The sequence below is a fragment of the Hydra vulgaris genome, chromosome 09, assembly GCF_038396675.1.
Source record: "Hydra vulgaris chromosome 09, alternate assembly HydraT2T_AEP".
Taxonomy (NCBI): Eukaryota; Metazoa; Cnidaria; class Hydrozoa; order Anthoathecata; family Hydridae; genus Hydra; species Hydra vulgaris.
The window spans coordinates 51,302,431-51,326,535 of NC_088928.1; the positions used below are offsets into that span (position 1 = coordinate 51,302,431).

The following is a 24,105-nucleotide window of genomic DNA, read 5'->3' on the forward strand; positions in this document are numbered from 1 at the left end:
ATACTAATTTATTCTACTTGATTTATTAGTTTAAAAAGAATTAGAATTTTTTAAAAATATTTCCGCCTCCAAATTTACGGTCGCAGCCAGTAAGTAGACAGAAGCCATTTGAGGCGACCTCCAAATGGCTTTGCTTTCAAAACTTCGTCTGAAGGCGGCCACCATTGGCTTCCGCCTCTCTTTGGCGTCGGCCTTAGATCTTGCCAAATAATTTTAATTGAAAAGTGCTGTCATTTTTACGCACACATTTTAAAAACTCTAAAAAAAATCAAGTTTTTAAGCTGAGAGGGCAAAAAATAAAATAATAAAAAAACAATTTTAAAACACTCAAACTCTTAAAATATGCATCCAATAAACTTTGTTGTTGTCAACACAAACTGTAGCAAAATTTTTTTATAAAAATATTTACTTAAATGATACAAGCAACAAAAATAAAATTACAAAAAAAAAAATATTTTTTTTTTTAAAAAAGGAAATTATTCAAAGCTTAAAATATATCAAAAGTTTTGTTTAATTTTGCTTCAGACCCTCGAGTAATTAATAAGAAGCACACCCTGTAAATTTCAAGTTAATTTTTCAACATTCGGATTCTATATTAAAAAAAAAAATAAATCTAACATGAGTAAAAAAAGTTAATCAGTTTTATTTACGACTACAAAACTATTGACGATCAAAAAATACTTCGCCTGACAATCAGTTTTTTATTTTACTCAAAATAAAAAAATTGGTCCTTTTAAAAAACGCTCTTATGTCGTTGTTGTTATGTTTAGAAAAACATTTAAATGTACTTTAAATGTAGAATTAATTTGTTTTAATCACACAAAAACTTATATTTTTAAAATACCTTTTTAACCTATGAGCCACCTTAAAGAGATGGATCACAACCATTTTAAAGAAATGGATCACAAAAATTTGGAACAGGAGCGAATAGAATTTTAAAATAATATTTTATGAAAACAAAAAATTTAAGATTTAACCTTAAATCTGAAAACAAGTCATGTTTAATCGGTTGAGATATCTTTTAAGATTATTATACTGCAAGAATGGAGTTCTTTGCCGAATTCATTTATTTGTATGAAGAAATTTGCTTTTGCTATTTTATGTTTGGTTCTTCTTATTATTGTGAGGCACCATTCGGACTGTGAGGCAACATTTCGAACATTGCTCTTGTCAATGTTCGAAATAGACAACTAAATAAATATAATATAAGATTTATTTCAAAGAAATATTTACAAACGTGTTAAAGATTTTTCAAAATATCTCAGCAAAATTGGTTATAAATTTAAATTATCGCTCTTGCAAAACGCAGCTTAAAAAAATTAAAATGATGATGTAAAAAACAAAAAAGTTTTTTGTACCCGTAAATTACGCAACGCAAAATATATTTAAAAAAAAGAAGTCGGAAATATTAAGCTCTTTTACGCGGTGATTTTTATTAAACTGAATTTTGACTATTTTGACTGAAAAGACTATTTTTGATTTTATATTTAATTAAGACTCTGCGAGGGAAAACTTTTGAGCTTTTTTGTTTTCTTTATAGTGAGTTACGTAATTTATGGACGATCCCTTAAACATTGAAAATGGTTTTAAATTAAGATTAATCATCTGTACGAACGGATAAATATTATATTTAGTTTTCTATAATTGAGATTTTTAGGAACAAAAGTTACTCGGTCTGAAGTTAATATTCAGTAATTGTTACTCGAGTGTTTCAATATTTGTATCATTATTATTTGTAGATATTTAGTAGAATTTTTATGTAATTTTTTTAAAATAAAGCAAATTAATGTTGTTTTTCATAATTTCAATCTTTAGGCATTTGTGTCTGGTTTTATAATGAAGCATTACATGAGTTGTAAATTTAAGAATGACTACGTTAAGGTGCTTCGCAAAAATGAAATTTGTAAAAGGTTAACGCGCACCTGTCTTCATATATAGCAAATTAATTTTAAGAGAAAAAGTTTGAAAAATGGATTATTGATTTTTTTGCTAGAATTATGTAAATGTGGAATCGGTTACTTCTCCACAAGAATTCCAAACTTTAAATTCTTGACTTTCGAACTCAGATGCTATAATACACAAAGCAATATAAAAATTAATAATAAAAACAAAATATCAATGTCAAAATAATTACAAAGTCTTAAAAGATAAATTATATATTAGCACAAACTGCTACCACAATATCTTGGTAATAGGGTTGCTCCCTTTATTCTTTGACATTCGGTGTTATTCGGTGACATCTCGTGTCCCGGGCAAAGTTAGTTTTGTTTTTCATTTAGTTTTTTTGCTTTTAATTCAGTAATAGAATTTTTGTAAATATCTTTTAATTCCAGTCATAATGTATTTAAGTAAAGTAAATTAACCAGAAATAATAATAACCGATATTTTCAGTAGCGTTGCAAGAAAGAGAGGCAGGGGGTGAAATGAGGGGCAAAGATGCAATCGTTCCGGGCGCAAAGATTTAATAAGGCGTACAAATATTTCGTCGCATTCGTAATGTCAAAGGTTAAGTGGCTGGTGTAGCGAAACAGATGAACTCCTTAAAAAATTTATTCCCAATTAAATTCCAGGTTAATCTATTTGGAAATAAATTACCGTAAACCGGGGTTACTTTGAATAGCGGGGTAACTTTGAATACAAATCAATTTTTTTTTAAGTTGTTATTATGGCAAGTACTTATATGAATCTGTTCAAACATTAAACATCAAAATGTTAAAAATAGTTTATATTTTGATTATTTAAAGTTTTACTTTGTTTATTGGTTTTTATTATTCCTTAAAAAACGATTTAAATATTTCGGATATTTTTCTCAAAAAAATTAGTCAGAATACTTTATACACAACCTCAGCTAGTGTAGCAGCTTGTTGTCTAAGTTGCATAATTTTTGTTTATAAATTTATTAGGCATGTAAAATATAAAGAAGTTTGTTAGCCTACTATAGTTATGTTCCAATGCTATAGCATAACATACTTTATTGTATACATTTTTTCGCATATGGGGTAACTTTGAATAAGGTTCAAAGTAACCCCACTACATAAATAGTCAAAAACATGAAACAACTTAAAAAATTCTTTTGTCATACATGTATTATATATAATATTATTATGAATAAAAATTAAAGTATCATTTGTATAAACAGTTAGTCACACATACATACACATTGTTTCTGTATTTGAACACACACAGATATATAAATATTTATATACGTGTGCGTATAAACATAAACACATACACATATATAAACATATGTGTGTGTCTACGATGTAGACACACACACAAATATATATATATATATATATATATATATATATATATATATATATATATATATATATATATATATATATATATATATATATATTTGTCTGTGTGTGTCTGTGTATCTAAATAATTTTTTTGCAAAACAATAATAAATTTTAAATCTTGTATGAAAAATGTCATGTAATATGTGTATGAACATTCAATATTGTGTTAAATTAAGTTTGTTGAAAGTACTGTTATTTATCTTTAAATTTGTTTTTGTTTAGCATTTCATAGCAGTACTATCCCACGTTTATACGAAAAAAAACTGACGTAAGGCAGTATATAAATTATACTGAGTGCCAGTTTTCAAATTTTATGTTAACAATAAACATTATAAGATGAAAGCATTAGATGTTCATTGGGTGCAAGTTACCACCTTACATAATAGAGTTTAAAAACTTAATCCGAAAACACATGGAAAATCCATAGAAGCACATTTTTGTATATACAAATATACAAAAATGTGCTTCTAGTCAAATTGTCTCTGCTTATGTTTATAAAGCTGACTATTTATGGACAACAAGGACCAAAAGTGGACCACTTAATGTACAATACAATTAAAGTCTGGACGGTTTGTTTCTATTCACTCTTTTAACTGGTTTGTTTTTGTTTTTTGTCAAATTGTAGGAGTTAAAGTTCCTATTAGTTATAATCTAAGCAATCTATACAGTGAAAAGGTACTTGAATTTACTAAAGAAAATAGTATCATATTGCGAAGAAAACAGTATCTTGTTATATAACTGGTATCTCTACCAATTTATTGCAACCTCATGATGTTACATTGTATGGACCTCTTTAATAGTATTAGAGGAAAATACTTGATCAATTGAAAACCTCTTGTGCCAAAAAAAGAACAGACAATTACAAAAAATAAATCTCCTTTGTTCTTTCTTTGCTTATAAAAATTACATTTTTTCAGATCAAAAGGTAATCAGCAACTTAGTAGCTTAGTGGTTTTGAAAGAAATATGGAATTTACCCATTAGATGTAAGTATAATTTTCAATCATTTGCCAGATGGTAGTTGTAATTTTAGTAAGCCAAGCAGTAATTAATTTACTTAACTATTGTTTTATGTTGATTTCAAGAACAAAACAGGCTCAAAGGGAAGAAAAAAAATCACTTTTTCCCTTTTTAAAAGTTTTTTTTTAGGACTTCTTGGCAAAATGTAAAGATGTTCCACTTGCATTGTCTGTCAGTAAAACTGATGTAAATGAGACTTTTTTTATGCTAGTCCACTTAAAACTTACCCATTAAAATAAAATAAAATACTAAATGGGTGTTTGTTATAAAATAATATTATTTTATTTTAGCAAAAATGAATTAGTGTGAAACTTGACTGTTGTTTTTATTAAATATTTAAACAAAACAGTACGCTTTTGAATAGGTTTTGCTTTTACAAAAAAACGCATTCAAAGTTACCCCATTTGTGGGGTAACTTTGAATGACTATTTAAATAATTATTACACAAAACCCTTTTATTTAAATATTATTTTGATTTTGAATTATGTAAGAGTCAATCATAGCCCCTATATTCATTTTTTTAAATTTCAAATATTGTCAATAGTGAAGGAAGAGTAAGTTAAAATATCTCAAAAACGTTCAAAGTAACCCCAGTTTACGGTAACCCCATTAGTTGAAATATTTTAATATACGGTAAAATTAATCAAACAGAGGCTTAAATACTTCAAACCCTCACAAGAATAATTCAACCTCTTCTAATAGGCGTTTTATATAGTTTAGATTTTAATAAATATTGCCTCTTGCGAGTACAAATTTTTGCATATACTAGCTCTGAATGGCCTCGAGACGTCGTGGGTACTGATTTATACAAAATATCTGAAAAAATGAAACAACTTCAATGAAAGACGTACACGTTATAAATATATTTCATTTTAAAATACATAGCATTTAAAAATAATGCATAGGCTATATGACAACTGTTGTAATCTAGAGTTTTCTTACGCGTTTATTTTTGATTTCCTTTAAAGAAATTGTCTAGGGAAAGTAATGTGAATAATGTAAGCAGGATGCAAAATGCTCGCGCATACCATCGTCACGGTAATAAAAATAATCTATTCTTTAAGCCCACATAAAAGCAAATGCAGCAGCAAAAAATCCAGTTGTACGCATTAGTTTAATGCTGAACAGGTGCAAGTTTAATGGCAAGGTTTCCACTTCGATCTTGCATATAAATGTCGCAATTTAGCGACGACTCATATTCTGAAATCGATCCAGCTGTCTGCATGTTTCGGCCAAAACATCCTATACATACTCAGTGAATCAAATTATATAAAACTTAAATTGATTCATACTGTAAAATTTTAAACCCATCTATTTCTTAAGAAAGTAGTTTTTACTGACAAGGTAATTGTTTCACTCTGTGATGTCTCCTATAGTAAAGAGGCATCCATAAAGCACGTACGCAGTAAAACCACTGATTTAGAATCTCCTTCCCTCTTGTACACACCTGTATGCATTTAACACCTCCTTTCTTCTATTATTTATTACAAAACCAATCCCTCTCCCCAACGCATAAATTTTTCAAAACATTAAAAATAAAAAAAAACTTGTAGTTAATTCGACATATCTTTGTTACGTAAAACAATATTGTTTTTTAAATTCGTGAAATTCAACGCTTTTGTTAAAAAAAAAAAGAAATCAAGTTTTAGAAGTGATAGAGAACGAGAGTACTTATAATACTAAGGTGGAGAGGGAGGAAGAGGGTTAAAAACCGCGTACGTAATTGCATTAATAGTTTAAGTAAAGATATTAAGTAATGGAATATCTTTAATTATTTCAAGATATTACATAACTTAATTTTTGAAAATTATATAAATAATTAAATATCGAATAAAAAATGTTAGATATTATTTCTACTATAAGATCATTTTATTTTAATTATCAATAAATCAAGACGTCATCGATAAGGACGTTACGAAAGATGATAGAATAAGCGGTTTTTTTTTACTATGGTGATAGCAAATTTTATATAGTTGAACAAGAAAAATACCCATAGAAAGCAGCAGCCAAAACCGCTAACGGCAAGTTTATACAAGCACGACAGTGAATATGGCAACCATGACAATTTCAAAGCAGTATTACCACAACATTCAGATTGGATGTTTCTAGTTCAATTTATTGATATGATTAACTCTCAAGTATTTTAAAGTTATGAAAAATCTGAACAAGCTGCACAACAACCTCTTGACTACCAACCTACTGACTTGTCTCAAGAGATTAGCGCTTACACAGAGATAGAAAACAGCTATAAACAGCAAGATAACAAATTGTACGTCTCTGAAAGCCCACACTTAGAGGACATCAATCGACATGGTGTGCGTTATAAACTGTTTTCTGAAAGTGAGAATATACTACAACCCGTTGGTAACTGTTTTGAGGCTGAGCCAAATTCTACAAAAATTAGCAAACGTATAAATTACTAAGTAATGAACCTAAAGGTATTCAATAATGTGGGGTATTGTTTATTAGTTTTAGATGAATACTCAAAACAGGAACTGATTAAAAAGAAATCTTTTAAAATCTATAATAGAGAAGAGCCATTTCCAAATAACCATCCTTTTCTTGTGACTGATTTTACAAAATCTTATCAAGCAATGAAAAGTCATAGCTACATTTTTCACCTTTAAAAAGCGCCTTATATTGCTTTCCTTTTCAACTTTTTGAAATAGAAAATGCTGAATCCTAAGATTAACCAGCATAAGAATAGTCAGCGTCCTATTAAATCTGTTATTCTTTGGAAATAATAACAGATTTAATAAACGTATTGCTAAGGTCAAAGAAGCATGTATTGCCAAGCATCCATGGTGTCGTAACACCATAGATGCTTGGCAACACATGCAAAGCATCCATGGTGTTATGATACCATGATATCACGCTTACGCTTTTTTTTTGATATCACACCTTATAAATCCTATGATTTACCAGGTGTGCTATCAAATTACATTGTCACAGCTTATCATTATCAATGATAAGCTATGACAATGCAGTTATAATGGATGGGCATACAAGTGGGGTCCAAAAACGAATTTTGGCAATCAACCCCAAAGCTCATTTTATACCATGCAATGCTGTTCACTACAAATGCAATACTTTTCACTGATCCTTGTTAGTGTGCGTGCAGTAGATAGCAGTACAGTCAGGAACTTTATCAGAACAGTGGACACCTACTTTTCAGCCTCAACTCATTGATGGGATGTTTTTAAAAGTCATGTGCAAATCAATGTAAAACACTTTTGCGAGACCAAGCGGAGTCTCAGACATGACGTTGTTCATGCTTTTAGGTCACATCTAGATGAAGTAACAGATGCCCTAGAAGATCTCAGAGATCACTTTGAGACTATTGAAACAACAGGTGATTCTCAAAATCTTTTATTACGCGTGTAATGATGTATTCCTTTTTAGCTTCCCTTTATTTCTGGAGCACTTTTTTATTTGAAATTAATGATGCACATAAGTCTTCACAAAGAAAAGGACTTTAGATCCGATAGATCAGTGTGCCCTAAAAATATCACAACAGAAAAAAGAGTTCCCCAACGAAAGAAAATGCCGACGAGAAGAGAGCAAAGATGCTGGCTTAAGTCTTGTTGATGAAGGCGGAAACAACATGAAGCTGTCAATGGGCTGCAAGCAGAAATTGTATACGTATCATTCAAGTTGCAAGAACTTGAGAAAAATTTTTCTTTCCTAAAAACTGCAACATGGCTGAGTGGGGAGAATAACGAATTCATTAAACGCTAATTGAGCATATGTGCTAAACTTACAATGAGGTGAATCCATTCAAAATGTTAATTGAAGTGAATCACCGTTGGTGTTATATGAAAATGTTCCAAACAAGCACTAAGAAAGATCTGCAATGATTAAAGAATTGGAGTGCTTTAGAAGTCTTTTCTTGGATTCTAAATTAGTATTTGTATGAAAGTGTACCTAATCTTTAACCATAACTGTATCAGTAGCTAGTTGTAAAAAAAGCTTCTCAAAACTTAAATCGATAAAAATCTCAACAATGAGCCAAGAATGCTTATCTAATTTAGCCGTTTTTCTATTGAACATAAAAAATCTTTCAACATATTACTACAAAACACAAGAATCACTGGCAACAGATCTGAAACATCCGAAAAATGAAAGAGCTCTATAATGTCATTACAATAAATTACCAGTTGTAAACAGTTTTTACTCTTGCAGAGTAAATAACAACAAACCTGAAAAATTTTAAATTTAAGATTTTATAACCATACACATAGACTTTTAAAATTATATTTTATCAAATTTATTAAATATCTTTTATCAAAAAATTTTGCAAATATATTTGTTTTGCTTCTTGCCAGCAGCTCAATATAAGAACTGTATGAGTCTCCCTTTGGTTGATTTTCCAAATAACACATTTTTTATTGATTTGCTTTTTGTCATGAAATTGTACATGATCCTTGAAATTACCACCTGTTTTTTTGACCATTTGAACATTATTTTAAATTAAACATCACCTTGTTTCTTAAAAACTACTTACTTGTTAAATAAATTGGGCTTTTAAAAAGTCTCAAATTTATGTAAGATTCAATCCCTTTCAGCATTGGCATCACCGATATCTACTTATACGTAATCTTTCTATTTGGTCTAATAATTTTTACCAATACCTATAATGATTTAAAGATTTGGTTATTAAAAAAACAAGATTTTGACAACAGTTTATCTGAGTCTGACACACATTAAAGTTAGTGTAGTTTCCTTTGAAATCAAACTTCAATCAGTTAAACCTTTGCATAATCCATTCTACAATCTTAACAAATAATTTGCATCCAAATTTGCTATTAATCACTTTCATCAGTTAAGTTTTTTAGTATCATACAATGAGCTAGTTAGATTTAAACTAACAACTCTACCTCTTCATCCCATGTTATAGTTTTTTCTAATGATATTAGAATGCTATTAATTATTAGAAGAATCCTTAACAAATCTTGACAAACAAAACAATTTTCAAAAATCTTTACTAAGACACAAGTCTAAAATAAAAATTTCCTTATGTAATAGAAGATAACTAAGGTAACTAAGCTTTTATTGTAAAGTAATATATCAAAGTTAATTTAAAGTTCAGCTATTGCCATTTGCAATTGATAAACATTTAATTTTTGTTTTGTCCTTGTCAAATCTACAAAACAATAAAATATTATGCTAATAATAGTTATCTCTTACCAGTAGTAATTTTTGCCTTAGAGTTAGGATAAATCTCTATTGATTTTCCTTCCAAGTTTAATCTGCTGTAAGTAAAATTCCGAGTTTTGAAACAAACCTAAAATCAATTTAAAAAATAAAAAATAAAAAATCGCAGATTTAAAGTTTTAACTTTGCCTTTTTTTTGTGGTTAATCCCAGAAGTCCTTACGGTCTTAGAACACAGCGGAAGAGCATTCAACTAGAAACTTCTTCCTTCTTTATCAATTTCGCTTATTGGGCTAGAGCCAGCATCAAACCTCAGACCACTTGGTCCTGAGCCAGAAATTTAACCACTGCACCACTGTATGCAGTAGTGATGTAGTGGTAGAGCGCTCGCTTCTTAAGCAAGAAGTTTTTAGTTTGATCCCCACCACGCCCCTGGTAGTACCACACTCAAATTGTTTCCTAGTGGTCTTGTTCGTCAAGGTTTGTGTTTCGGAGTTAAAGAGTTAAGAGAGGAGTGCAAACACAATAAAGTAACCTCTTTGAGTGCAACCACAATAAAGTAACCTCTTTGAGTGCAGCCACAATAAAGTAACCTCATGAACTGTAATGGCCCTAATATAAAAAGTATATGATTACGTAATAAAAAACAAAATAAATATTATGGTAAAAAAAATTACTTTAATGTAGGAGTTTTCCCCAATTAAAAATTGATCTTTAACCATACATTGTCCGTGAGAAAAAGATACAAAAAGTTCAAGTGATGCTTCATATTGATTTCTTTTGATAAACTTGTTACCTTAACACAATTTTATTTAAGACTATTTACAAAATATGTTAATATTTAGCGGTCAAAAAAAATATATCAATAGTTTTCCTGAAAACTCTCCATTAGAAAAAACAAACCTATACACCAGAGCAGTTCAGATTTGTTTTCTGATACAGTTACAACATGAGTTTTTGGTGTGGCTTCAACATTTGCAATTGCTCCCCTAAAAATATTACTCTATACACACTATTTTTATTTTTTTTCTAATTCAAAAAAAAACAAAACAATAAACTGATATTAACACTTCTTTTATGCTTCAAGTAAAATAAATAAAATTGTAAAGTTTACAAATGAATAAAAATTCAAGATATTTTTCAAAAATTAAAAAAAAAAAATTTTTAATTTAAAATATTACCTGTTAAAAAAAGGTATGTTTACATTAAAAAAATCAAAGCTATTTTTCATTTGATGTTCAAGAAATATCTGTATAAGAATATTAACTCTTTCAGAAATGCCCTACATTAATCAAACAAATACGGAATAAATAAACTAAATAATTACATTTATTATAGAAATAATTATTATACAAATAATTAAAAATAATTACATTTCTTAAGATTTTACTAGTTATTCAGACACGTAAAATATAAGTTATGTCAATGAGTTAACAAGTTATGTAAACTATGTAAACTCTGTTTTCAGAAAATTATTGCAAAAAAAAAAAATTTGTCTCAAAGAAGAACCAAACAATCCTTTTGAAACTTATGATCCATTGCCTGAAAAACTGATGCATACTGTGGTATCTTTTATTTTGAATATATAAACAATCTGTTTCTACTTTATTGTCTTTTTTTTTTTTATTGAGTGTCATTAATAGTTTTCTTAAAAGTTTTTTTACTGCAAAACTTTTTTTTTAAATTAATAATTTAAAAAGTTATTATTTAAAATTAAATTTATGAAGTTTGAAAATTATTTTTGCATTTTATAGACAACACTTACTCACGATTCAATTGCATGTTTTTTAGTCATTTTTATTGTGTTTACTGTCCATTTATCTACTGTGTTTACATCATTGAAAATAAGCTAAAACTTGTTGGTTTTTTACTTTCTAATTATAACAGACAGACAGTAAAACTATTTATAGCTATAGCCAAGTTAAGTGATTCGTAGTTAAATGAGAGATATATATTATTGAAATAGCCAAGTTAAGTGATTCGTAGTTAAACAAGAGATATCTAGTATTGAAATAGCCAAGTTAAGTATTTCGTAGTTAAATGAGAGATATATAGTATTGAAATAGCCAAGTTAAGTGATTCGTAGTTAAACAAGAGATATATAGTATTGAAATAGCCAAGTTAAGTGATTCGTAGTTAAACAAGAGATATATAGTATTGAAATAGCCAAGTTAAGTGATTCGTAGTTAAACGAGAGATATATAGTATTGAAATAGCCAAGTTAAGTGATTCGTAGTTAAACGAGAGATAGTATTGAAATAGCCAAGTTAAGTGATTCGTAGTTAAACGAGAGATATATAGTATTGAAATAGCCAAGTTAAGTGTTTCGTAGTTAAACAAGAGATATATAGTATTGAAATAGCCAAGTTAAGTGATTCGTAGTTAAACGAGAGATAGTATTGAAATAGCCAAGTTAAGTGATTCGTAGTTAAACGAGAGATAGAATTGAAATAGCCAAGTTAAGTGATTCGTAGTTAAACGAGAGATAGTATTGAAATAGCCAAGTTAAGTGATTCGTAGTTAAACGAGAGATAGTATTGAAATAGCCAAGTTAAGTGATTCGTAGTTAAACGAGAGATAGTATTGAAATAGCCAAGTTAAGTGATTCGTAGTTAAACGAGAGATAGTATTGAAATAGCCAAGTTAAGTGATTCGTAGTTAAACGATAGTATTGAAATAGATTTATTCTTTATTCATATTTCTATACTTATTCTTAATATGATTTACATCAATGATACATCAATATGATCTCTTTACATCAATGCTTTATAGCAAACGCTAGAAAAATTATTGATTTAAGTATCAAGGTTTGGGGATAAAGTTTCATAACATAAATGATAATATCTCTAACACAGATGACAACAGTGTTGAAATATTATTATAACTTATTATTATAACAAATGTTATTATTATAACTATAAATTTTAAAAACCAGGTGGTTTTACAAATCTATAAATCCGGTGGTTTTTAAAATCTATTTTTATAATATTAATTCTAAAAGCAGATAAAAAATTACTATAGTTATATACTATTTATAAAGAAACACATATTCTATAATTATATTATTTATATTACTATTATTTTTATAATTATTATTATTTATAATGATAATAAACAGAGATACTTTGGAGATTAATAAAAGTTTGATAAGAAAAACAGATTTTATAACTTAACCGCGTTCACATCGAGAATTCACACACACATGCACGAATGGGTAACAACATAAAGTTCAATATTAAAATATCATAGGATTACATCCAAAAGCATTCTAATAATTTAGCCATTATATAAATATTTAATGTAAACTATGCAATTGAAAATTTTAAATATTTTAATGATATAATATTTATAATATTTTTATAAGAAAAGTTTTTTTTCCTTTTTATTACAAGAGCTGTTTTTTTTCTACTAAAACTTCCTAAGCTCAAGAAAATTCTATTTATGTATTAGTACCAGGATTAGTAAAATATATATAAAAATAAATATATATAAGTATGCATTATATATTTTTTTAGAAATAGGAAAATAAGGTAGGTATTTTTATATACTTTTTTTAAAAGAAATACATGGAATTCAGAATATTCGGAAAAAGATAATCCCTAAGAATTCCATAACTAAAAAGTTTAATTGTAAATATTATTAAATGCTGTGAAAAGTTAAAAAACCCAACAAAAAATTTTTTTTTGAGTAAAGTATTTACATCTTATAGAAACTTTTTTGTTTGATGTTAGTCTTTTGTTTGATGTTAGTCTTTTTTGTTTGATGTTAGTCTAAATAAACTTTAAATAAATCATTTAATTATAAAATATTTATTTTCTTAATAAAAATGTTTCAAAAATACTAAAAATATATAAATAAACATTTCATTATAGTATTTAAAATAAAAATACTTTAATTTGTGAATATTTTTTATATGAGTAAAAAAATTGAAAATAAGCTCACAGAAATATAAACTTAAATAAAATTATCTTAGAAATATTTGGATCATTATTATGGTGAAGATAGTTGCCAGACTGTGTGAAAGCTTCTGTTTCTGCAAATTTTTTTGTGACAGTGTTCACATAATGCTGATGTTTTTGCATAAAGTACTCATTAGTGCCTTTTGTCAAACATTCATACTGGTGTTTTCTTTATTTGAAATCATACTGGAGTTACATTCAAATGCTAAGATTATCACACTTGATTCATCACCTGGATTCATTACTTAAATTTAAAACATAATGAGGAAGAATCATCTCTTTTAGCCCTGGATCAAGTTGGATCATGAACTCAGTCTTAATCTAGCAGGTTGATTTAAGTTCGCACCATTTTTAAATGGGAAAGACATATAACAGTGCTAATGTAAAGATTTATGTAGTTCATGGTCAATATTGATGTAAACATTGTTATGGGAACTGATTTTGTAGTTGGTACATTTCTTTGCTTTAATTGTTCATGGTTAGGATGCCCACACTTTTTAGATGCTTTCCAACCGATACAATTTAGGAACCTGTGAACCTTTTTATCTTTATCTTATCTTCTTCAAACTTTATATTAACTTGAGCTCATTTTATTCTTTATTTTTTACTTATAGTTATAAATATTAAAAGTAATAATAATAGTGATTATAATAACAGTAATAATAATAATAATAATAATCACAATAACAATAATAATAATAATAATAATAATAATAATAATAATAATAATATAAACAACAATTATTGTATATGAAATATCATCATAAAATAAAAATTGTAAATAATAAAAAAAAAACATCAGGAAAAAACACCAAGTGATTTTATTTCTTTCTCACCAATAATTATTATCTGGAAAAAAATGTAATTGCAATGTGTATTTGTTATTTTTCCATCTGATTCATTGCATTTTAACAAATGTGAGTGTTTTTATATAACTATTCACTACTCACCACAGTAATCTAATCAGCAATTCATATCTTCAATTAAAAATACCTCAAGGAAGTGTATTGTTTTGAAAGAAATCAAAATCAAATTGCTTTTGATAGTATCAATGTCTGTCAAAGTGAAGATTATCAGGTAATTTGGGGTTCTATGTATACATCAGAAGTGTATTTCTTTGAAAACACTCAAAAATAATTTAAACAAGATTTCATTAATAACTTATAGATCTCCTTATATGGAATGAAAAAAGTAACAAATACGTAGCAATATGTAGCAAACTGAAGATATGTAGCAAATGTAACATAAGTTATAAAGTTAAAATAAAACATTAGAATTTTTTTCTGATTAAACTTTATGTTGCATGAAAATTTGTTTTTTTATGTTTTATTTGTTTTTCAAAATGAATTTACTAAAGTATAGATAAGTACCCATATAATTTGTCTTTATGTTTTATTTATTTTTTTAAATGAAAGTTTAAAATTTACCAGAGTATATTTAAGATCCCATGTACTTTTTTAAGTAAATTCTACTTCTCTTATAAACATTTAATAATACTCTTTTATAAACATATTTCAAGTTGATATTCTTTCAACTTTTTTTATTCTTTTAAATTTAGTATTTACTTTAGAATTAAAACAAAACATGTTTTTTACTCAGCTGATTACTTAATGCTGATGTGACCATGCGCAATTTTATTGTTTCAACGGAGGATTAGACACACAGCTATTAACTGGTGTGAAAAAAAATTCACGTGGCTAAGTTAGCTTCAATAGCATTAGCATAGTTCAGACATTTTTACAAAATTTTTAAAATTGTTTTGACTATGATTTCTAGACAACAAAATTTTTTTTAACTGGTTTTTAGTTTTTCTATTAAAACTGATAAACACATTGTCACACATACTGAAATGGTTAACACTCCAAATATTGTCACACATACTGAAATGGTTAACACTCCAAATATTGTCACACATACTGAAATGGTTAACACTCCAAATATTGTCACACATACTGAAATGGTTAACACTCCAAATATTGTCACACATACTAAAACGGTTAACACTCCAAATATTGTCACACATACTAAAACGGTTAACACTCCAAATATTGTCACACATACTAAAACGGTTAACACTCCAAATATTGTCACACATACTAAAACGGTTAACACTCCAAATATTGTCACACATACTGAAACGGTTAACACTCCAAAACTTTTTAAAGTATAAATTAAAGCAATGTGAGCAAATTTGACCCAAAAAATTCTTTTGATTTTTGAAGATCACAGACGAATAACAAAAATTTAAAACAAAATATTTTTTGTTTATCATTGCTTCTATTATACAAAGTAAATATGTAAAAAAGTAGGGAATTAGTGACATTTAGTGTTTATAACTTTCTGGTTCTTACAGACAATGGCTTTTAAAGTGTATATTTTGAAAATTAATTTATGTAAACTATATTTTTGTACTGTGTAGACATTAGTAATCAGTGGTAAAAAAAGTTTCGATAAAAAAAAAGTCAACACCTAATATTAACATAAAATACTAATATTATGTAAGACTAAAGCTCAGATAGAAAATATAAAAAATAGGTAGATCATAAAAAATTAAACATATTGCACTAAAAATACCAAAAAAAACTTACCTTCATCTTAAAAGATACTTTAATAGGACATTCCTTCGATTGAGTAACATAATGACACAAAGGAAAAGCCTCATATGGTGGACAAAATCTAACTTTTCTTAATACAAGTTCTTCATCATCCTTCTTTCTATTTATACCTGAAGTCAACTCATCCACTTGCTTCACACAAGAATGAAAAGTCATTTGACTAAACACGTCTGAATTAAGTGGACTTTGTAAGCTCAATGTGATATCAGGAGCTTCTTCCAAATCAGCCTGTACATACAAAAACAAATTATAATATATAAAACATTTCTCCTTCTAAAACATTAGTTTAATTTTGTTAAAGTTAAAATTACTTTTTTTTTGCTTTAATTAAATAAAACTAAGATAAAATGTTGGTTGAAAATTAAAACAAAACACTTATTTTCAAATGACAATTTCATATCACATAAGATTTTGTTCCTGACAATTTCATATCACATAAGATTTTGTTCCTGACAATTTCATATCACATAAGATTTTGTTCCGGACAATTTCATATCACATAAGATTTTGTTCCTGACAATTTCATATCACATAAGATTTTGTTCCTGACAATTTCATATCACATAAGATTTTGTTCCTGACAATTTCATATCACATAAGATTTTGTTCCTGACAATTTCATATCACATAAGATTTTGTTCCTGACAATTTCATATCACATAAGATTTTGTTCCTGACAATTTCATATCACATAAGATTTTGTTCCTGACAATTTCATATCACATAAGATTTTGTTCCTGACAATTTCATATCACATAAGATTTTGTTCCTGACAATTTCATATCACATAAGATTTTGTTCCTGACAATTTCATATCACATAAGATTTTGTTCCTGACAATTTCATATCACATAAGATTTTGTTCCTGACAATTTCATATCACATAAGATTTTGTTCCTGACAATTTCATATCACATAAGATTTTGTTCCTGACAATTTCATATCACATAAGATTTTGTTCCTGACAATTTCATATCACATAAGATTTTGTTCCTGACAATTTCATATCACATAAGATTTTGTTCCTGACAATTTCATATCACATAAGATTTTGTTCCTGACAATTTCATATCACATAAGATTTTGTTCCTGACAATTTCATATCACATAAGATTTTGTTCCTGACAATTTCATATCACATAAGATTTTGTTCCTGACAATTTCATATCACATAAGATTTTGTTCCTGACAATTTCATATCACATAAGATTTTGTTCCTGACAATTTCATATCACATAAGATTTTGTTCCTGACAATTTCATATCACATAAGATTTTGTTCCTGACAATTTCATATCACATAAGATTTTGTTCCTGACAATTTCATATCACATAAGATTTTGTTCCTGACAATTTCATATCACATAAGATTTTGTTCCTGACAATTTCATATCACATAAGATTTTGTTCCTGACAATTTCATATCACATAAGATTTTGTTCCTGACAATTTCATATCACATAAGATTTTGTTCCTGACAATTTCATATCACATAAGATTTTGTTCCTGACAATTTCATATCACATAAGATTTTGTTCCTGACAATTTCATATCACATAAGATTTTGTTCCTGACAATTTCATATCACATAAGATTTTGTTCCTGACAATTTCATATCACATAAGATTTTGTTCCTGACAATTTCATATCACATAAGATTTTGTTCCTGACAATTTCATATCACATAAGATTTTGTTCCTGACAATTTCATATCACATAAGATTTTGTTCCTGACAATTTCATATCACATAAGATTTTGTTCCTGACAATTTCATATCACATAAGATTTTGTTCCTGACAATTTCATATCACATAAGATTTTGTTCCTGACAATTTCATATCACATAAGATTTTGTTCCTGACAATTTCATATCACATAAGATTTTGTTCCTGACAATTTCATATCACATAAGATTTTGTTCCTGACAATTTCATATCACATAAGATTTTGTTCCTGACAATTTCATATCACATAAGATTTTGTTCCTGACAATTTCATATCACATAAGATTTTGTTCCTGACAATTTCATATCACATAAGATTTTGTTCCTGACAATTTCATATCACATAAGATTTTGTTCCTGACAATTTCATATCACATAAGATTTTGTTCCTGACAATTTCATATCACATAAGATTTTGTTCCTGACAATTTCATATCACATAAGATTTTGTAAAAATAGGCATCAAATGAAATGATGTCAAATAAACGTCAAGGTAACCTTTAAATTATGTTTTCAATCTAAAGATAAAAATGATTAGCTAAATCACTAATCATTAACTATGATCACAATAAATCATTCAATTGTATATAATCATGGTAGTTTCTTATCAAAAAAAAAAGAAGAGTGAATATGAGTCAACACACATCAGAGTGGGTGAATGTTCTAAGTTTAGAATGGGTAGAAGTTCTAAATTCAGAATGGGTAGAAGTTCTAAGTGAAATCAATCAAAATCAAATTTTATTCATTATTACATTTTCAATTTTGAGTTAATTCTATTTTCACATTCTATATAATGAAATCTATAATCTATTTAAATATTAGACCAATTAAAAAATTTTTGGTCGTAAAAATGAACAAAGAAAAATTTATGTTGATGTGCAACTAAAAGTAGTTTAGATTTTTGTTGTTTTTTCAAAATCAGTTTATTTGGAATTAGCACGTTTTGCAAATGGACTCCTCAAATGATTAACCAGATTTCAATAAGACTAAATTTAAAAAAATTACAAAAATTATTTATGTTAATTATTATTAAAAAAATGCTAGTCTAGTAAATGAAATAAAATACAAAAAGAAAGAAAAAGTGCAAAGTAATGCAATGAAAAAATTTCATTTAATATTTAATTTATAATTAACATGATTTAACTATGAAATTCATAACACACTTAATTTGATCATGAGGTTCTTAAATGAAAATAATCTTCTTTTATAGCATCAAGATATGGTGAGTTCAGACCAAAATGGTGGATCCACTTTAGCCAGACCAAAATGTTACAATTAATGCAAGGAAAAAATTAACATTTAATTCTTAACAAACAGGCAAGATTTAATTATAAAATTCATAACTAACATACATATTTGGGTGATAAACTTCTTAAATGACATCTTCTTTCATAGCATCAATATTGCTTTGTTAAGATCTTCTGCAATATATCTTAATGAGATATGATTTTGTATTTCTTGTCTCACAATAATAGCAGCAGACTTAACTTAATTGAACTTTGCAAAAAAAATTTAATTCAGTGCCATCTAAAACATTACTGATAAAAACTGAAAGTGATGAGGTATCTGGTACATTATTAAAATTGCATTTTTAAAATACATTACTAAAATGGATTAAAGCATTTCTAAAAAATATAAGATATTATCACTATATTTGTATATAAGATGTAAGATATTATTATTATATTGTGTTGGGAAAAAAATGTTAGAAGGATATACTTGGTGCCACAGGGTTATGTTAATGGCTTTTTGTTAGTTTTATAATAATTTACTTTTTGCTACTAGTAATAATAATTTTATAATTTTGTATATATATCAAAGATGGATGACAATGATGTACAAGTATTACAAAAACTAGATTTTGTAGCAAGTATTTTGTGGAGAAAGCTGTCAATTGTTCCAACAATTGACTATTAAAACTTACCTTTATGTAGATCAATACATCCTTAAGTATATTTTTTTTATTCCAAATTTTTGTTATATTTTACATATATACGCATGTATATTTATATATAAACATCATTATATCATAATCATCAAGCTTTAGCCTTCCCATCTATGCTGTTTCTCTAATATGAAAAATCTTGAGCATTTTCTTTTCTTGACTAAACCTCGTTCATACCTTGTGTAATGTACTCTCTCCAGTTTTTCTTACTTCTACTTTTACCATTTTCTCCTAAAGCTGCTACCTCTCTACATGCTGATACCCAAATCACTTTAATCTTCTTTAACAAACATTTTTCGATAGAACATTTTCTCTAATCTCTGTTTGAAATTATGGCTCCTTTTCTTGTCTTTTTAGAATCATACCACACATCCATCTGATTTACACCTACAACATATAAATATCAAATTTATAAAGATTTAAAATTAGTTGTGTGTCAGCATCTAAATAAATAGCAAAAACTATATGCTTATATCCATATATAACCATACTATGTATGCATAAATGTGGCTTTTACCTAACCTCCTGGGTCCAAGCAGGTATAGAAGTTTTTATTTCCTTTAAAAATACTTTACCCTAATTTGACTCTTTGAATCTAATGAACATACTTTCCTACCATTCCAGTTAAACAGATTAACCCGTTATTAGATATCCAAATCACTCCGACATTTTTTTTTTTTTTTGTTATTCACCTTCTCAAGGCCGAGAAGGCCACTACAGATGAGGAGGCTACTTAATAGTGGTTTATAACCCTCTCCCAACTCTATAACTTCGAAACACGAACCTTGACGAACAAGGCCACTGCGCTGAGAAACAAGTTTAATGCTTAAATCAATTCTCATTTTTAATTTTCTACAGCTTGTGGTTTAGACAACATTTCCATCATAATCTTAGAAAAGTATCCTCTACATCTCTCTTTAATCTTTGCTAAACTATTATTAAGTGCTAAATAATACATGAATGTGGTTCAAATATTTAAAAACTATTATTAGGTGCTAAGTGGTTCAAATATTTAGCACCTAATAATAAGTGGTTCAAATATTTAAAATCTCTAGAAAAAACTCTGACCTCTCTAACTATTTTATAATTAGTCTTCTCTTTAGTATTAGTTTCTTCATATAAAAGTTTTAAGATTATTAAATTATTTCTTTCTAACCGCAGTATTAAAGTCATTTTCATTTCGTAGTATAAAAGTCATTCTTGAAGAATGACTTTTATGCTGCGGCTTTTATATCTTCTTTATTTCCAGTAGTAACTTTAGGAGTACAGAAAGGTTCTATCTTTATGATTTCAATTCCCACTGTGATCCCAGGAACCAAGTTTGATCCCCACCACATCTCTGGTAGAAACAGAGATGTGGTGGGGATAGAACTCGAAACCTCTCCCTTATGAAGTAAGTACTCTACCACTATACCAATACCGCATTTATATAAATGTATGTAAATAATAAATAGTAAATGTATGCATAAATTTATAATATATAAAGTATTATAAATTTTTTCCTAGCCCTGGCTATCAACCCCTTCTAAATCTTATAATTTTGCCAGGGCCGGTCACTTACTCTAATTCTTTAACTTACTCTAATTCTTTAAAATTAAATTAAATTTTTGAAAAAGGTTTAGCACGGCGCAACTATATTTTTGTACTGTATTTTAAATTTAAATCACCATGAAAAACTATGTTATGATAAAAGATTAGATAAGTTGGGCTTCACTACTTTGGTTGTAACAGATTCAGATGTGCAAGATATTCAATTAAATTTAAAAAGTATATTTAATCAAGGTTTGCCAAGAAGTTATTGATCACTAAGAGGTTGTCAAATGAAATATATACTTAAATAATGAGCTTTTTGCATAAACATATTTGATGTCTTTATTCTTTTGAATTCCTCTAAAGCTAAACAAACAAATATATTTTAAATGAGGTAATTATGTTAAACGAGATACCTGTTTAAGTGTACGTTGTACACATGCCATTTTATTGATTTTAATATTAAATAAATTAGATAAATCATGCAAAATGTCACCATAATTTGACCATATTTTGAAATTTTATCAAACATAACAACAAAATGTCACCGTAATTTGACCATATTTTGAAATTTTATCAAACATAATAACAAAATATCACCATAAATTGACCATATTTTGAAATTTTACCAAACATAATAACAAAATGTCACCATAATATACACCCATATTTTGAAATTTTACCAAACATAATAACAAAATTTTGAATTTAGAACTATCAAAATTTTATTAAAACTAACACTATTTATTTCAACCAATCTGTTGGTGGAACCATTTAGTTGTCTAGCGTCTCTTTCTATATATAGTAAAATAATTTGCAACACACTTGCTCCATTAAAATTTCAATCCCAACACTGCCAATATGCAACCAAAGTATTTCACCAAAAAAATTATTAAAATCCCGTAACTAGCCACTGCTACCTTAAAGTGATTTAATTTTTTTTTAATTAACAAAACTTTTCCAATTAAAAATTGTGTGTGCAATGATTTTCCGATACGCTATCTCCTCAACAAAAATTCAGCTTGGTATATTTTTTTCCTTTAATTTATCACCTCTTTTTAGCAGGGCATTTGAAGAAAAAAAAAATAAACTATCCAAAATACTTAAAACTATACAACTATACCAAAAACTATAAACTATACCTTAAAACTACAAACTATACCAAAATCAATTCTATATAAGGAAACAATATCAACAAAACAAAATTATGGCAACAAAGTATATGGCAAAAACTGAAAGAGTTATATAAAATACAGAAAATGATACACAAACTACAAAAAATACTAGGTACAGCACAAAAAATAAAACTTTTAAAAGTATGACTATGTAGCTAATTTAGGTATTTTAAAATTCAATTTATTAATGTCTAAAATGACATTAAACTGCTATTCATTTTCAACTTTCAACTTTTTTCATTTGGTAATTTGAACTAAATGTTTGCAATTAATTCTAATTTGCATTCAATCATTTGAATCAAATAATATTATTTATTATATAACAAATACCAATAATTTTAAAATTTATTATATATCAAATGTCGTAAATTTCCAATTTTATTATTTACCAAATATCATAAATAAAGTTAAATAGACTTCAATTGAATGAACCTAAGTTGCTGTCTGGTTGCTTATAACTTTATATAAGACATTCTTTTTTAACCCAATATAAAAAGGTCTTTTAATGGTATTACCTTGCAATAAACTGTTCCAAAAATCTCATGAACATCTGCAAGATTATTCTTATCAAACTAAAGGTAAGCAATAAATTTAAAACTTAATAAAATTAATATGATGTAAATATTACAAAATTAAATTTATATATATATATATATATATATATATATATATATATATATATATATATATATATATATATAACGGAGTATCTGTACATATTTGTAAAAAATGCGCATTTTTTTTTTAAATTCTGATTTACTCCCAAAAAGGCTGCAAGCAACCACTATTAAGTTGGGATTTACTAGAAGAAAAGAATGGAGTTATAGAGTAAGGAAAGGGTTGACAGAAGACATGAAAAGTTGTAGGTTTTTCAAGTCAGGAAAACAGGAAGATGGGAGAGAGTTCCAAAGGGTTGAAGTGCAGGCAAAGAAACTAGACGAATAAAAGTTTTTAGAGCATGCAAGGACAGATACAGTGAAAGAATGAGACTTTCCTGAATGATGAGTCAAGCGAGACTAAGTTTTAGTTGATGAAACTAGAGATGATAGCGAGACTGAGTTTTAGTTGATGAAACTAGAGATGATAGCGAGATTAAGTTTTAGTTGATGAAACTAGAGATGATAGCTTCTTTGAGCAGCAACCATAATAGCATTTGTAGAAAAGGGAAAGAGATGAAACTTTACAAGGATGGGAAAGAGGCTCAAGCTTGGCAGATAGAGCTGGTCCAACCACATTTACAATGCATTTTTGGATCTTACCTAAAAGAGAAAGAGCATCATTAGAAGAACCAGGCCAAATATGACAACATACAGAGATAAATAAAAGATTTTTAGAGAGAATGGAATCAGGAATAAGAAAACAGGGAGCGAGTTAAAGAGATGCAACCTCAGCAAATGCTTATTTAGTAATCAATTGTATATATGGTTTCCATGAAAGGTCAGGAGATAAAGAAGAAGACTCGGTGAGAGGGTGGTCATTCAATTAAATAGAGTTTTGTTAGAGTTAAAATACACAAGCAACTGCAAGTCCCAATCTGTTACAGTAGTGAGATCAAATTTAAGATCGGCTGTCTGTTCTAAGCAATTTTTATCAAGACAGCCTTTTTATCAAGACAGGAGTATAAAGTTGAGTCATCATCAAAAAGAACTACTTTGGATGTAAGGTTTTCAGAAGATCATT

General features: G+C 27.5%; 1 protein-coding gene across 1 annotated transcript in view; it reads right to left on the reverse strand.

Annotated features, from left to right (window-relative positions):
- Positions 1–1,970: 1,970 nt before the first annotated feature.
- The window catches only part of LOC100202750 (AP-5 complex subunit mu-1), a 59,597-nt gene continuing 37,462 nt past the window's right edge, over positions 1,971–24,105 (reverse strand). Inside the window, exons 8-14 of the mRNA XM_065806006.1 lie at positions 22,941–22,997; positions 16,025–16,279; positions 10,659–10,759; positions 10,381–10,466; positions 10,155–10,273; positions 9,512–9,608; positions 1,971–2,069 (exon numbers count right to left, since the gene is read on the reverse strand). Coding sequence (XP_065662078.1) covers positions 1,996–2,069; positions 9,512–9,608; positions 10,155–10,273; positions 10,381–10,466; positions 10,659–10,759; positions 16,025–16,279; positions 22,941–22,997 — 789 coding nt within the window. The 3' untranslated portion in view covers positions 1,971–1,995. The remainder of the gene's footprint in view (positions 2,070–9,511; positions 9,609–10,154; positions 10,274–10,380; positions 10,467–10,658; positions 10,760–16,024; positions 16,280–22,940; positions 22,998–24,105) is intronic.